At 36.0% G+C, this 17,679-nt stretch overlaps 1 protein-coding gene across 1 annotated transcript in view; it reads left to right on the top strand.

Moving 5' to 3' along the window:
* Window positions 1–17,679, top strand: part of Ubr3 (ubiquitin protein ligase E3 component n-recognin 3) — a 157,436-nt gene that overhangs the window by 96,997 nt on the left and 42,760 nt on the right. Inside the window, exons 27-30 of the mRNA XM_027420475.1 lie at window positions 420–880; window positions 8,925–9,013; window positions 10,981–11,130; window positions 14,572–14,705. Coding sequence (XP_027276276.1) covers window positions 420–880; window positions 8,925–9,013; window positions 10,981–11,130; window positions 14,572–14,705 — 834 coding nt within the window. The remainder of the gene's footprint in view (window positions 1–419; window positions 881–8,924; window positions 9,014–10,980; window positions 11,131–14,571; window positions 14,706–17,679) is intronic.

Here is a 17,679-nt window from a genome sequence, read left to right as displayed (position 1 = left end):
AAGAAAAATTAACTTTTTTCTATGGGAAAGCTGTAGCAGGCTTTTAGAAATTAATAAAGAGTTTATGTACTTTCTTGATGAGTGGTGTATAATACAGTAGCTTCTCTTAAATTGGGAAGCTTAGTTTATGTTTTTTGTTTGTTTGTTTTTGGTAGTATGACTGCAGGTATGGCATTTTTCTGTGGAAGACAGGCTCAGGAAGTTACAGAGAGGAGACGGTGGTGACCTTCTTTTCCTCACCACTGTCCCTGTAAGTGGTGCTGTATCGTTTGAGGAAGAAGTGAAAGAAACAGGCTTATCTATTGGAGAGATCTTTGGATGAACTTTAAGTGTTCCCTTAGGAAAAATCCAGCAATATATTTTAGAATTGGTATTGAGTAACCTCTTGGTTTTTCTGTGTTTCTTATCTTTGCTGGCAGAATTCTGGTACAGCTCAGGTTTTCAGCTTAGTAGCAGAGCGAAGAAAGAAATTTCAGGAGATCATCAACCGGAGCAACAGCGAAGCACATCAGGTGGCTCGGCCCAAAATGTCAAGCAAATGGTCAGCTCCTGGCTCAGCTCCCCAGCTAACCACAGCCATTTTGGAAATTAAGGAAAGCATATTGTCTTTGCTGATCAAACTTCACCACAAACTCTCAGGAAAACAAAACTCTTATTATCCTCCGTGGTTTGATGACATAGAAGTTTTAATACAACCAGAGATTCCTAAATACAATCATGGGGATGGTATAACTGCAGTAGAAAGAATTTTGCTAAAAGCTGCAATGCAAAGCAGAATGAACAAACGCATCATTGAAGAGATATGCAGGAAAGTGACCCCTCCTGTGCCACCCAAAAAAATCACCGCAGCAGAGAAGAAAACTCTGGACAAGGAGGAAAGGTATTTTTATTTTTAGTGTTTTAAATATGTATGGTACAGTTGATGATTTAGGTTTTTCTGTTTTTCAGTCATTCAATCATAGCTACTTTGTAAGGCAAAAAGTAGTGCTTATGTGTATGATCTGCTGTTCTTTGGGTGTAAAAAGATGAGTGTTGCTGGTTCCAATGCTAAATTACTATTGAGAGCTGGAAGCTTCTTCAGAAACATTGCTAATATCATTATTGCTGTAGTACCTCAGAATTCTCTTGCTGTTGAAAAAGGCTTAACAACTTTAAATAAAAGTAGAAGTGTTTTAATTATGTCTTTTTTTAAAAGAACATTTATTTATTTTGTGTGTCTACATGCATTTGTGCATGTCAACACATATGTCATGGTGCACATGTGGAGGTCAGAGGACAACTTTTGGAAGTCTGCTCTCCCTTCTCATCTTGTGGGTCCTGGGGATTGAACTCAGGTCATCAGGCTTAGTTGCAAGTTTTTTCCTGCTGAGCATCTTGCTAGCCCTTAGTATTTCTTAAAATAGTGATCCAACTATTTGAATTTTTGGTACTTATGTTTATTACTATATGACTGTCGATATTTGACTGTTTCTTTTGCCAACCTTTGTTTCCTAATTTTTAAAGTTAAAAATTTTTAATTAGATTTATTCATTTCATGTGTAAGTGTTTTGCCTGCATGTATGTATGTGTACCACATGTATGCTTGGTACATATGGAAGTCAGAAGAGGTTATCAGGATATCGAGTCCCCTGGAACTGAAGTTACAGAAACCATGGGGGAATGCTCTTTGTTGGCTCATTCACAAGTTCTTGCTTAGTTGGCTTCATTCATCCCAGGGAATGGTGGTACCCACCCCACAAACATGGCAATAGGCCAGTGTGATCTGGGCAATCCCTCAACTCAAGACTCCTTTCTCAGGTGACTCTAGGCTGTGTTAAGTTGATAGTTAAAACTAGTACAAGTGGCATTAAAGAAGATGTAAGCCAGGCGATGGTGGTGCACGCCTTTAATCCCAGCACTTGGGAGGCAGAGGCAGGAGGATATCTGTGAGTTCAAGGCCTGCCTGGTCTACAAAGCTACACAGAGAAACCCTGTCTGGAAAAAACAAACAAACAAACAAACAAAAAAAGAAGATGATGTAAGAGGCCAGAAAGGAAAACCTGTATCAAGATTGTTTGGTGTTATGAGTTGGGATAAATTTGGTAGTCCCATGTGATTTGCTAGTTATGAAGATCATCATATGATAGCTATTTGAGAAGCCATTTTAGTAGCATATGTGGTTGTACTTCATCTCTGATATAGGAAAAATGTGTTTAGAGACAATACATATTAAGAATGTACATAGGGGCGGGAGAGGTAGCTGAGTGTGTAAGTGCATTTACTGTGCAAGCGTGAGGGCTGAGTTTCCAGCACCTGCAGAAAAAGCTGGGCATGGCTGTGCTTGCCTGTGGCTCCCTTGAAGCTCACTGCCCAGGGTATCTAGCTGAAACAGTGAGCTTCTGGTTCAGTGAGTGACCCTATGTCAAGGAAATAAGGTGGGAATGATAAAGTCCCCATGCTACCACCCACACCTGCATGCATGTGTACACACTAAAAACAACCACAAAAGACCCACAAAGGGATAAAATAGAATAATAATTACAAGGATTTCTATTTCTTTCTCATAGTATTGGACTTTACAAATAGGAATTATAAAGAACTAGCATATAATTTAAAGGGCATTTGAATTTAATGCATCTACTTATAGAAGTGGAAAGTTGAAAATAAGATGACTTATTTCAGCTAATCTCTTTAAATTGGAGGACTTTCTTCCTGATTATATAATAGGTTGTTCTTTTTTAAAAAGACAAACATGAAGTGAATCAAAGTTTATTTGGTTAGGACTATTTTGTAATTATTGCTTAATAATAGATATGATACTAGAAGACATAGTTTAGATGCTATTTCTACAAAAAGTCCTTATAATTAATAATGCTGGAGGAACTGGGGATGTAGTTCAATGGTAGGGTTCATGCCTGACATCCAGGAGGTGTTGAGCTTAAGCTCCAGCACTGCAAAATGTGAAAATAAAAATTAAGAATGATTACTACATACCACATACAACACATACATACATAGGAAAACAAAAAGGAAAAACAAAATAGACTCCTTTCAGTAGTGATGTCATTGATGAACATTTGGAACTAATTCTACAGCAGACAGTTAAGGGATTGAGATCAGTTTGATCTTGCTGTGTGTCTGTCTTACTTGTTTCTGCTGTTTTGGATTAAGTTTCATGACAAAGACGGACAGTTTATAAACTTACTATTGGGCCATTCTCACTTTTAAAAACACCTGGCTTCATTTCCATAACTGACATAGAAAGAAAAGAAGGTACAAATGAAGTCTTAGACAGTTTTCATAACTAATTTGCTACTTCAGTGTCCTCCACCTCCAGGATGGTTCTGAAATACTGAATAGATATCTGGTAGATAATACCCAATCTACCAGAGCTTGTCATTTGCTAATGGCCTGTATTTACATGTGTGCCTAATTTAGAAAAGGAATAATGTAGATTTTTTAAAAGTTGGTTTCACAGAAAGCTGACAAGCACATTAAAACAAGGTTCAATTATTTTATGTGCTTGGGTGTATGTATGAGAGTGTACCATGTGTCTGCCTCTGGAGGCCAGAAGAGGGTGTTGGATACCCTGAAACAGGAATTACAGATGGTTGTGAGCTGCCACATGATGGTTGGGAACCTAACCCAGATTCTCTGCAAGAGGTGCCATCTCTCCAGCACCTGAGAAACACATTTTCATTTTAGTTGTACCAGAGATTCTCTTATGCTTGATATACAGAGAATACTTCTTACTTGGGATATTATTTTATTGTCATAAATACTCTAGATGTACATACTTAGAAGTGAGATGTAGAGTGGCAAAATGAAAGAAGCATTCTGAAACTTCTAGTGCTGATAAAAGAGACTGCACATGGATTGATCAAAGTTACTGCCTATCAAAACATTTTTTCATTGCTCTTGGAGTGCTTTGAGAGTCCACATAATAATTTTATTTATATCCCTTAGTGACAACATTTCTTCTTTGAGGATACACTTAAATTTTCATAAGCCTTTATTTTTAAAGTAATCTTAAACGTAGAAATGGTTTAAGGATAGTACCAGGAACTTGCTGAAGGTTTCAGAGTAAGTTGCTGGTATGCTGCCCTCCACACTGGGATACTTTAGTGTAGTTCCTAGAGGTAACGGCCCTTTCGTATATAATCACAACAGAACTACAAGATTAAGGCGTTAACCTTGTGTGTAAGTGTGATTATGTTATACCATCCCATGTTTAAACAGTTGTTCAAAGTTCCTCATCAAAGAAACGTCCAGTCTACAATTGCTCATTGAATTTAGTTGTTGTATCTTTTTGGTTTCTTCAAAGTGTTTTCTTCTCTATTTTTCCATTATGTTCATGATCTTGGAACCTCTGAAGGGTCAGGACAGTGGTGTCATTGTAGACTGTGCCTCACCATGAGCTTATCTGATGCCTGGCAGGAACATCCCACTGAGATAAATGTTGTTACTTCCACCAGGTCACTTGATTTCTCTTTGTTAGTGGTGTTTACAGTTGACTGTTGGCTAGGGGCTTGTTTGCCAGACTTCTGCACTATCTGTTTACCTTACTCCTTTGTAATTAGTACATTAGTGATACTTTGAGATTCTGTAATTTCCTATTTATCTCCTTTGAAGGTACTGTTCATTTATTTTTATTAGTCATGGATTCATGGAGTTCTTTTAGTTTATGAGTTATCATCTACCTGATGTGTTCAGTATTCATTTTGATGGTCAAATGGTCCAGGTTTAGCCACTAAGAGTTCAGATCATTATCCCTTTTGATTGGTTCTTATCAGTCGTTGAACATACTCCTCTTTGTAGACAGAGAAGCTAGCGATTTCCCATGGAGTTCTGGTTACTTTCACTAGAGAATGGGATTAAGAAACTATAATCCTTGTAATTTTTCTAATGAAATATAGCTATTTTCAGGTCCTCTTAGTGAATAGAACTGGAAAAGTGTCTGTCTGTCTTTTTTTTGCATTAGGGGCTGGAGAGACTTTTTTTTTTTTTTTTTTTTTTTTTTTTTGGGACCTGTTCTTAAGTAGGCAAAACTGTGAGTTTATTTATTTTTTAAATGTGCTTAAATGTGCATTGCTGTTTTGCCTGCAGTTGTGAGCTGCTGTGTGGTGCTGGGAATTGAACCCAGGTTCTCTGGAAGAGCATTCACTGCTCTTAACTGCTGAACTATCCCTCCAGCCTTTGTTTATTCTTTTACTTACAATTTTAAGCTGATATTGTTAGAGTCATTCTAGCCTTTTATATCTCTTATTCATCAGTGAAAAATACTTAGTAATATGCATGTTATTTTTAAAATTGTTTTTCTGCATATAACCAATTTCTTATACTCTAACCATAGAAATACCCTTTTGGGCTAGGCTGTTAAATTTTGGCAGCGGGAGTTTCCCTTCATGTTCAGGGATGGGTGGGTAGATTTATTTATTTATTTTTTTAGATTATCAGTGTCATTAAGAATTAAGTTTCATAAATGAAATGAATGATTAACACGGATAATACTTGGGTTAAATATTTGGCTTAAAATAAATATTTGGGCTGGGTGGTGGTGGCACATGCCTTTAGTCCCAGCACTCAGGAGGCAGAGGCAGGCTGATCTCTGTGTGTTTGAGACCAGCCTGGTCTACAAGAGCTAGTTCCAGGACAGGCTCCAAAGCCACAGAGAAACCCAGTCTCAAAACTGCCCCCCCCCCAAATATTTGGCTCAAATTAAATATTTGGCTAAAAAACAATGCAAAAAATGTAGATACAAAGCAACAAGGCAAGTTTTCTTATGTATTCTTAAATTATTTACAAAGCAAATAAAAATCTTTTGAACATTATTGGCAAAATGAACCAACCGTCCTTTTTCTGTAGGTGTTCTTGATTACCTGTATTGATTTGATGGGGGCATGTTTGAGGAACCTCAAAATTTCTATGAGCAGTTCATCTTTCAAGGGCCATGTGTTAGATCTTTGCATCATTTCAGTTTAACAGAAAATTGCTTTTAGGCTTCCATGGAAATGCCTACACATGATCTCAATTTAATATAATGTATGACTTCAGAGTGCTCAGCTGTAGATTGGTATTAGAAGGAAGTGTGCGGTATATTGTGTTACTGTGAGCTTTGTTTCACAGCTTTTGATCAGTTTCTTTTTATGTTCTCACAAACTTAAATAGTTGTCTGTCTTGACCAATAAACAACTCACCTTTTTAACCTTTTTTTTTCCTTTTCTTCCTTGATAAAATTATTATTTTAGCCTTCCTTAGTAGAAGTACAAATTTATGGTAGTAGTATTGTTTCTGTAATATAACCAGGGACACCCATGTTGTTACAAGGTTACTTTTATTTTGTATTCATACGTACAGTCTTTATTTATTTAGTTTCTTATTGCTTGCAGCCAGTCTTAAAATATTCTCTGGAAGTAGATAAAGGCTAAATGGTAAAAGAAGTATGAATTAATCCAAAGGAATAATTATACTTGGATTTAGAATATTTTTTATTCTTTGCTAACTTCAGGACTTACATTCTTTTACTTTGCACAAAATAATCTAAACTAGAAATGCTCCTTAGAAGGAGCTGAGAAATTCACTGGCTTCTGTTCATGCTCTTAGGAGACAGCTAGTCTTAGGGCAGCAATAAATGGTTATTCCTATCTTTTAGACTTTATATGTAAGCATCGTAGCCTTTTATTGAACCTGTTTACTGTCCCTTGCTGACAGGGATGTTCTGGCTCTTGCTGCTTTCTGACATATACTGTTGGAAATTTCTCTCTCCCTCCCTCCCTCCCTCCCTTCCTTTTTTATTCCCATTTTCCTGAGAAACTGCCATAGTGATTTCCAAAATGGTTGTACAAGTTTGCACTCCCACCAGCAATGGAGGAGAGTTCCTCTTTCTCCACATCCTCTCCAGCATGAGCTGTCACTTGTGTGATTGATCCTAGCCATTCTGACAGGTGTAAGATGGGATCTTAGAGTTGTTTTGATTTGCTTTTCCCTGATGGCTGAGGATGTTGAGCATTTCTTTAAGTATTTCTCATCCATTCGAGTTTCTTCTCATTGAGAATTCTATTTAGTTCTGTACTTCTCTTTTTAATTAAGTTACTTGGTTTTTGGATAACTAATTTCTTGAGTTCTTTATATATTTTAGATATTAGTCCTCTATGAGATATGGAGTTGGTAAAAACCTTTTTTCCATTTTGTATGCTGCCATTTTGTCTAATTGATGTCCCTTTGCCAAACAGGATCTTTTCAGTTTCATTTCTTGAGGTCCCATTTATTACTTGTTGATCTTATTGTCTTCACTATTGATGTACTTCTCAGAGAGTCATTTCCTGCGCCAATGCATTCAAGATATTCCCCACTTTCTCTTCTGTCAGGTTCAGCATGTTTGGTTTTCTTTTGAGGTCTTTGATACACTTGGACTTGAGTTTTATGCAGGGTGATAAATACGGGTTTATTTGCATTCTTCTACATGCAGGTGTTCACTTTGACCAGCATCACTTGTTGAAGACACTGTCTTTTTTTCCAGTGTGTATTTCTAGCTTCTTTATCAAAACTCAGGTGTCAATAGGTGTGTAAATTTATGTCTGGGTCTTCAATTCCATTCCATTCTTCAGCATGTCTGTTTTTATGCCAATACTATGCAGTATTTATTACTGTAGCTTTGTAGTACAATTTGAAATCAGGAATGGTGGGACATCCTGTGTTGGTGACCGTCTGTATTAGTCCCATGTTGCTGGGACCGATGTCTTTGGGTCTGCGATTGGAACCAGCAGAACAGTCCTGGGTCCATTCCTGAGTAGGAGAGTGTGGATGATGGAAGGCTAGCTATCCAGCGTTAAAAAAAAAAGAGGGAGACATAAGATCATATCAGGAGGGCAGTCAGTTAACACTGAGTGCTCCCAGTTTATTCATGCATCATCTTAAGTAACCATCCAAAGGTGGGGACAATGAAAGAAGACATCTATTATCATGTATAAAGGGCAGATAGCAATGACTTCCCTTAATCCTAGCTGCATTTACACTTGTTCTTCAGGCACTCCATACCAGCACATATCACTAGCCTTCAGGGTGGGTTTAAACTCTTATTTAGATAGGAGCTATTTACCACACCCGGGCATCCTGCAGTCATTAACTGACTTCTTAAAGACGATAGAAGTTGAGGCTCTCTGAACCCGTGGTGGGATGGAATAGATTTCCAATGTATCGCCCCGACAATCCTGCAATTTATTTATTTATTTATTTTTTACTGTCCAGGATTGTTTTGACTATCCTGGGTTTTTTGTTTTTCTATATGAAGTTGAGAATTGTTGTTTCAAAGTCTGTAAAGAATTGTGTTGGAATTTTGATGGGGATTCTGTTGAATCTGTAGATTGCTTTTGGTAGGATAGTCATTTTTACTATGTTAATCCTACTGATTCATGAGCATGGAAGAGCTCTCCATCTTCTATTGCCTCCAATTTCTTTCTTCAAAGATTTGAAGTTCTTGTCATACAAGTCTTTTATTGCTTGATTGGAGTTACACCAAGACATTTTATATTATTTGAGGCTATTGTGAAAGGTGTTGTTTTCCTGATTTCTTTCTCAGTCCATTCATCATTTATATAGGAGGGCTATTGATTTTTTTTTTAAGTTAATCTTGTATGCAGCTACTTTGCTGAAAATGTTTATCAGCTGTTAAAGTTCCTTAGTAGAACTTTTAGAATTTTCTATCTACCTCATTGTTTCATACTCTAGATACTTCTTTGTATATATACTTATGCAAACAGTGGGTTTGAAGTCTTTTGGAAGGGATAGAATTGTTTCAGGGACATTCAAATCTTACATGATATTTAATATATAGTATAGGAAACAGGTTGTTCTTAATTGTATAGCCAGATATACATCATATACTCCCGAAAAGCAATAGATTAGTGTTGAACACACCATGTACTTAAAATTTCATTTCTCTTTAGGCGACAAAAGGCTAGAGAAAGGCAGCAGAAATTGCTTGCAGAGTTTGCCTCACGACAGAAAAGCTTCATGGAAACTGCAATGGATGTTGGTAAGTCAAAATTCTAGTTTGAAACTCTCACAATTAGTTATTATATATAGGGATAACTGGTTTAAACTTTCAGCAGCTCTAAATAGTACAGATAATTTACAGTCTTTATTTAAACAGTAGAGTAATGGAGTGATCAGAATAATTGTTGAATTATGGTGTGTGCACATGGATACAGGTAAGCTGATACCACAGTACATGTGGAGGTCAGAAGACAATGGTGTGGAGTCATTCTCTACTTCTACCACGTGGGTTCTGAGTATGGAACTCAGGTTGTCAGACTTGGGGGCAAATACCCTTCTTAGCCACTGAACCATCTTGCCTATCTCGGATCAGATCTTTATTTTAGCCATTTTTGTTGTAGAACTAAGGCAGTAGTTAAGAAGAACCCTCTCTGTTCTCTATAAATCTGTCTCTCACATGTGTCAGGTCTGTCAGTAAGTAGTTGATCAATTATTCTGATGCTCTTCTCTGAAGTTAGCCTAAAATTCTTACAATGACTGTTTTCAAACACTTTTGGGTGTCTCTTTGTGCCATCACATTAGTATTTCTAAAAATCATGTGTACCTTTTAATTCAATTCATATTGGTTTTAGAATTTTTTAAAATATTTTATTTATTTATTGTGTATAACATTCTGCTTCCATGTATATCTGCACTCCAAAAGAGGGCTCCAGATCTCATAACGGATGGCTGTGAGCCACCATATGGTAGCTGGGAATTGAACTCAGGACCTCTGGAAGAGCAGTCAGTGCTCTTAACCACTGAGCCATTTCTCCAGCCCGGGTTTTAGAATTTTTATAATGAGAAGGAATGCCATTTTTCTATATAATGGTAGAGCTATGAATAGTCTTTAAAAAATATATTTATGTTTTCCCTTCCCCCTTCTCCTTTAACTTTTTCTATAATATAGTTCCTCTTCTACTTTCAGATTACCATCTTTTATTATTTTCTGTATATATGAGAAAATATATAATGCTTATCTTTCTGTGTCTACTGGTGTTTATTTCTTGTTAATGATATATTAATAGACCACTGTTATTTTCTGTATCCTGTTTATTAATATGTAATGTGAGAATATATAATTATTTCCTTATATAAACATCAATCACTATTATTTGAGAGATATTACCAAAATAGAGGATTAGGAAAGCAGTTTTCCCTGTATTATCCCCTAGTATATGCTACTACCAATTTTCAAAGAGTTACCATCTTGTAAATTTCTTCTCTTCAGAACCCCAAAGTAAATTTAAACAAATGATCCATTTGTTCTTTAAAATGTAATTAAATTTTTCTCTTACACAGTTTAAAAAAAGATTTTTAATGTGTGTATATGAATGCTTTATTTGCATGTATGCCTGCAGGCCAGAAGAGGGCATCAGATCCCTTTATAGATGGTTGTGAGCCATCATATGGTTCCTGGGAATTGAACTCAGGACCTCTGGAAGAAAAGTCAGTGCTCTTAATTGCTGATCCAACTCTCTAGCCCCTTACATAGATGTTTTTGTTTCTGTTTTTATCTGTAATTGGTACAACATCAAAATATTGAATCATATATTACCCAAAGTTGTTTTTATCAACTTCACAGTTTTGGTCTTTCTTAGAGCTAGCATTTTACTTGAATAAAGGTCTTACTAGTTGTGTTATGATATAACTTTGTTAGTATTTACCTTAAAAAGTATTTGAAGTAGGGGCTGGAGAGATGGCTCAGAGGTTAAGAGCACCAACTGCTCTTCCAAAAGTCCTGAGTTCAATTCCCAGAAACCACATGGTGGCTCACAACCATCTGTTATGAGATCTGGTGCCCTCTTCTGATGTGCAGATATACATGGAAGCAGACTGTTGTATACATAATCAATAAATAAAATCTTTTAAAAAATATTTAAAAAAAAGTATTTGAAGTAGATCTTTGTGTGTGGGGATTATTGAAAAGGGACTTTTCTTCTAAGAGTTATAGTTTTCTCCTTCCAGATTCTCCTGAGAACGATATTCCTATGGAAATTACCACAGCAGAACCACAGATTTCTGAGGCTGTGTATGACTGTGTCATTTGTGGACAGAGTGGTCCTTCCTCTGAAGACAGACCTACTGGGCTGGTTGTACTGTTGCAAGCATCATCAGGTGAATGCAGAGAAACTTTCTGATAGAAACATTTTAGATAATGCCATCTGTAACAGATCAGTATGTATTAAATGAGAGCTAATATTAGAGTGCATTTTCTTATTAGTTTAACTGTTCTAAAATGTATGAACCTCTTAAGTTTATCATTGTTGTTCATTTAAATATTCTAATTACATATGCAAGTCCTGCCAGTTCTGCTTTGGTTGCTTGGGTTCCTAAATAGCATGCAGATAATAGTTCTTGACACATCTTGCAGATTGCTGTGTTTGCCAATCTATCTTTTAAAATATTTAAAACTTGAAGAGTTTGTCTGAATGTTATCCTTCCTTCGCATTCTCAGGTGTTTTTGAAATAGTAATAGTTCTTAGACAGTCTAGTCTGAAAAGAACTGTGTATCTAGATTTTAAACCAAGTGTTAGTGTATTCTTACATAAAAGTGCAGGTCTTTACACAAACACAGAGGCAAAGATGGAGGATAGAATGGGAAAGAGGATTATATGTTATCAAAACTAAATAAATATTAATTCAAAATTCACTATTACAAAGTGAAGATGTTAATTCTATCTTCTAGGTAGCCATAAAAACATCATTCTCGGCAAAATAATAATAATAATAATGATAAATCCATATTAAAAGAAATGGGAAGGGACCCAAAATCCCACACTATAAAATTTAGTTACGAAAGAGAGCAGTTATGAATGAATTAAGGAACAAATATAAAAAACAGCATAATTGCAGAATCAAGATCTTTGTCAGTAATCACTTGAAGTACGATGAATTTTATTTTCTACTAAGAAGGTGGGGATTGACATATTTTAAAATGTGATGATACTATATGCTATGGATAAGAAATTTACTTTAGGGTTGGGGTTATGGCTCAGTGCTTAAGAGCACTGTCTACTTTTCCATGGGATGTGGGTTGAATTCCCAGCACCCACATGGTAGCTCATAACTGTCAATAACTCCAGTTCTAGGGGATCTGACATTCTCACCCAGACATACATGCAGGCAAAACACCAAAAGTAGAAATAAAATAAATTATTTTTTTTTTAAAAGAGATTCACTTTAGACTTAAAGATACAAGTAGGTTGAAGGTGAAAGGCTGCAGCTCAATCGGTAAAATGCATGCTTACATGCACAGAACTTGGAGTTGGATGTGTAAATAGGAGGTGATGGTGCATGCCTATAATTCTCAGCACTCAGGAGGTATGGAGGCAGGAAGAACAGAACCCCTGTCAGCAAAGTACAGGACAGTGAATTCTGTTGAATACCGAAACAATCAATACCAAACCATCTGAAACTTGTCCAAAAAATACAGAGGAAGGAACATTTTTAAAACTACCATGTGAGGTTAGTATTCCTTTGTTACATAAGTACTAGAATGCATTACCAAGTGTAGATGCAAAAATCTTCATCGAGGGCTGGAGAGATGGCTCAGAGGTTGAGCACTGACTGCTCTTCCAAAGGTCCTGAGTTCAATTCCCAGCAACCACATGGTGGCTCACAACCATCTGTAATGAGATCTGGTGCCCTCTTCTGGTGTGCAGATATATATGGAAGCAGAACGTTGTATACATAATAAATAAATAAAGTCTTAAAAAAAAAACCTTCATCAAAATTCTAGCAAATGAATCTGGGAGTGTATTAAGAGGATTCTACATTGTGTTTCGCCGTGAGCATCCCCTTGATTCTTTATTTTATTTCTATATCCTCATAAGCAGCTCTTCCCATGCAAATGAATTTAAAAAATACCATTCTTATTTCAATGATACATTAAAAACAAACATACATAAACTGGTGTGGTGGTGTTTTGGAGAGTGTTTTCTGATCTGTGTAGTATTTCTTTTGGTTTTTGATATTTTATACTAAAAAATTGTAGCATTAGTTTTTTTCTCTCCTTCTGTCATATTTATGTCTGTCTTCCAAAATTTTTTCTTGGTGTTTTATGTCTACAGAAAATTAATACCTTTTCCCTGCTACTAGTTGTTCCCATGTTGCCACATTTGATACTTTGTAGCCTCAGAAAACACACACATGTATAGGCATGCGAGTGTAAACATTCTTTTCCAGAAGAAAATCAGGGACATTCTCTTATATAATAACAGAAGTTCTATTGTATTCAGTAAATTTAATATTAGTATTATATATTATGCCTATATTCAAATTCTTCCAATTATCTGAATTTGTTTTGTTCATCTGACTAATAATTGTGATATTTTGGTACATGCATATATTGTTGAGCAAGTACGTGCAGCTAACTGATAAACCTTTCACTTCACCTACCCGTCATTTCTTTGTGGTAGGAACCAGTAGTATCTTTGTAATATATATTTCTTGTCTCTAGTCATCATTTGTGTGGCTCTCCTTTAATTTAGAACAGTTTCTTGGAGCCTTTCTCCAGGTTGGCTGTTCTATAGACTGAACATGTGGATTTGGGTGATTGTTGTCTTACTGTGAGGTTCAGAGTAAACATTTTGGAGAAGGATATTACACAGCATGTTCTTTCTGATGGCATCACTTCAGGAGGATTCCGAGTCAGAGTGTTCTATCCTAGGCAGTGCCTATCACTTGGTGGCTGGTAACCAAGAAGGTGATACATTGAAACTTTACTCCATTGGCCTTTCGTCTTTCATTGGGTGCTTCTTGCCTGAGTCTGTCAATGTAACATCTGACACTGGCATCATTCTTTCTGATGCTAAATTCTTATAACTTGGCCTGTCCAAACTTCCCTAGGACCTTAAAGGTGATGGAACACTTCACTTTGTCACATGTAATTTAGGCTCTCTCAGCCTTGCTTTCTCTAAGCAGTTCTGCTTCCTTTTAATAGCGTGTTTAAAAATGAGATAGATCAACATGAGAAAGTCATTGTTTCTAGCTTTTTTTTTTGTGACAGACTTAGGAAATCATCATACACTGATAATCATATTTCATTTTAATTTATTGTGTCAGAGTCTCACTTTGTAGCTTCGACTGACCTGAAACTCATAGAGATTCTCCTGCCTCTACCTCTTAAATGCTGAGATTAAAGGAATGTGCCACCACATACTGTCATATTTGGGCCTTTATTTATAAACTAGACAAATAAAACACTATTCTTGTTGGGATAAAATCTCTTCACATAGTTCTGGCTGTCCTGAAACTCACTCACTATGTAGACCAAACTCAGAGATATGCCTGCCTCTGCCTTCCGAGTGCTGGGATTAAAGTTGTGTGCCATCAGGCTTGGCATTTACTCCTTTTTTTGTTTTTTTTTTTTGTTAATGTCTTTAGAATATTTTTATAAGAGAGTTGACATTGATTGATACTTAAATAGAATTTTAAATTTTGACATTTAAAAATATTTCAAAAATTTGAAATCTATTGTTGGTTGTGGTGAATAACCTGTGTTATTGTTTAGGTCTTTGTGTTATTTAATGAACTTTTGTCTCTGTTGTTACTTAGTTTTAGGTCAGTGCCGGGACAATGCTGAGCCAAAAAAGTTACCAATTACTGAAGAGGAACAGATTTACCCTTGGGACACATGTGCAGCAGTTCATGATGTGAGACTTTCTTTATTGCAGCGTTATTTTAAAGATGTAAGTATTTTTATTATCAAACAATTCCAACTTTTTTGTTTTTAATGGTTCAAGGGATTGAATCTAGGATCTTATCCATGCTAAGCAAGAGTTCTATATCCCTAGCATTTGGATGGCGCCTGCCTGCCTATCTATCTATCTATCTATCTATCTATCTATCTATCTATCTATCTATCTATCTTTTTATATGTATATCTGTTTTACCTGCATGTATCTAAATGCACTATGTGTGTGCCTCTTTGGAGGTCATAAGAGGGTATCAGATCTGGATTTAGGGTGGTTGTGAGACACCATGTTGGTGCTGAGAACTAAACCTGGGTCCTCTATAAGAGCAGCAAGTTCTAACAGCTGAGCCATCTCTCTAGCCCCTTGTATAGTAATTTTAACAGCAATATTGATAATGATTTGCCTCCAGAATTTTATATTATTTTCTTCTATTCAGATGTCATTCTGACTTCAAACCATGAAAGTTTAGTAGAACAATAGTAACAATAATTAATGTGTGGGCAACAACATAATAGAAATCTGTTAATAAAAATACCATGCACAGAGGCAGGCGGATCTCTGTGAGTTTGAGACTACATAGAGCTAGTTCCAGGACAGCCTCCAATGCCACAGAGAACCCTGTCTTGAAACAACAACAACAACAACAACAACAACAACAACAACAACAACAACAACAACACTAAAAAACCAACAATTAAAAAAAACAACAAAAATACCATGCAGCTGGGCAGTGGTGGTACACACCTTTAATCCCAGCACTTGGGAGGCAGAGGCAGGTGGATCTCCGAGATTAACGCCAATCTACAGAATGAGTTCCAAGAAAGCTGGGGCTATGAAGAAAAACCCTGTCTAGAAAAACCAAACCAAACCAAACCAAACCAAACCAAACCAAACCAAACCAAACCAAAAACAATAATCAAGCAGTAAGTGTGATGTGCATTTTAAATGCTGTTTATTGTAAAGTCTATATAATTTACTTTAATGAAATAATAAGTATTGACTCTTAAATTATTTACATAATATGTGAATATTTTATATAGGTTCTTACTACCTTTTACTTTTTTGTAAAGATGCATACTAGAATTTCCTTGTGTTACTTTTAAAATGTAACTGAGACTGTGTTCTCTCACTTCTTGTGAACTTGGTTGATTATTTTTCAGCCTCTTTGCAACTGTAAGCTCTAGCACTCAGGAGTGTCCCAAGACTTTAAAGTTCAACTGAACAGCAGCAACATTGCTAACTTCTTTTTAAGATCACTACAACACTTCTCTGCCATGGCTTCCATCTCCAGAACTAAGAGAAAAAAGCTGTGTCAATTTTGTTTAATTTTTTTGAGGAGATTATCAAATAAGTTCTCCTTCCTTTTTTAGATTGAACCTAATAAATTCTGAATTAGATAAACATATAATAGTTAAAAATACTTATAAAGTAATGCATTATTTTTAGTTAGCTGTAGATTATTGTTTTGATTCCTTTCCAAATAGATCTTTCTTGCCTTCGAATCTGTTGATTGAGATGTGCGATGTCAGTAGCACAGGTGCAAGACACATTACTTTTTTTTTAATAGTCAACAATAACTGATGAGGTGATAAGATGAGTCCAAGCAGTTTGTTTCCACAGTCAATGGAAGAGAGGTTTCTAATGGCTTCAGGAGGAACTTATGGTTTTAGCCAGGGAGGCATTATATATATTAGAATGAATCCTAGTCCAGAAAAAAAAACATAGCTTTTTTTCTGATCTTGCCATTTCTGAGCTATGTATGTGTGGCCAAACATACTAAACCTCAATTTCCTTATCCGTAAAGGGTTCAAATGGTCTTTTCTACTGTAGCCTTTGGACTAAGTCAACATAAATGTGAAGTGAACTTTATAATATTTAGGGAGCCTAACTAGGACATCTCATATTAGGCCTTATATTGCAATTTGGATAAGATAATGGAGGGTAATGGCTCTGTTTATTTTCAGAGTTTCCAAAGTAAATTTATGGTTATTTTTTAATGTATTATGTTTATATGTTTTATTAATATCTGTATTTTTAGTGTGTATGAGAGCATACATGATATGTGTGGTGGGGCATGCAGACCATGATGTGTTTATAGAGGTCAGAGGACAACTTTGGAGTCTATTCTCCCCTAAAGAATTTTTTTGTGTGTGATTTATTTTGTTTTATGTGTATGAGTGTCTTAGTTATTTTTCTATTGCTGTGAAGAGGCAAGACCCTTTAGTCAAGCTGGCTAGCTAGAATCAAATACCATGCATCATACATACAAAAAAGAAAGGTTCTATTTGGCTTTGGTATTCACCTTTATGCATTTAAAGTGATTCAAATAAAATGCAAAGTATTATGACAAAAATGCATCTGATAAGCTGGCAACAAAATTGTACAAAGCAGGGTGCTAGAAAGATGGATGAGTGCTTGCTGGACCTGAACTTAGTTCCCAGCACACATATCAGGTGGCCTCTGATTCCAGCTCCAAAAATCCAATACCCTTCTGGCCTCCATGACTATCTGTACACATGTGACACATACACATTCATAGACATACATACATAAATAAAAATAAATATTCAAAAAGTTGCACTCAAGAAAGATCTTAACATAATCTTACCAACAGAATTTTCTTTGAAAATACTTATTTGAGGGCTGGAGAGACAGCTCAGCGAAGGACCCAGGTTTAATTGCCAGATCCACATGGCAGCTTACCACTGTATATTCCAATACTCGAAGGTCTGACACGGTCTTCTAACTTCTGCAGGCTCCAGGCATACATGTGGCTGTTGTACCTGCCTGACTTTTATGTGGTTCTGGAGAGCTGAGCCATATCCCAGCCCTGAAAGTTTTTTAATTCAATCTAAATATATCACAGTGTGATAATTATGAGGAAAAAGAGATCTAATAAAAGAAGATTGATTTGGAATCTTTTTTTTTTTTTTTTTTTTTGGTTTTTTGAGACAGGGTTTCTTCTCTG

This window comes from Cricetulus griseus, chromosome 6 (genome assembly GCF_003668045.3).
Source record: "Cricetulus griseus strain 17A/GY chromosome 6, alternate assembly CriGri-PICRH-1.0, whole genome shotgun sequence".
Lineage (NCBI taxonomy): Eukaryota > Metazoa > Chordata > Mammalia > Rodentia > Cricetidae > Cricetulus > Cricetulus griseus.
Note: the sequence above shows the minus strand (reverse complement) of the source record. Positions and strands in the feature narration are given on the sequence as shown.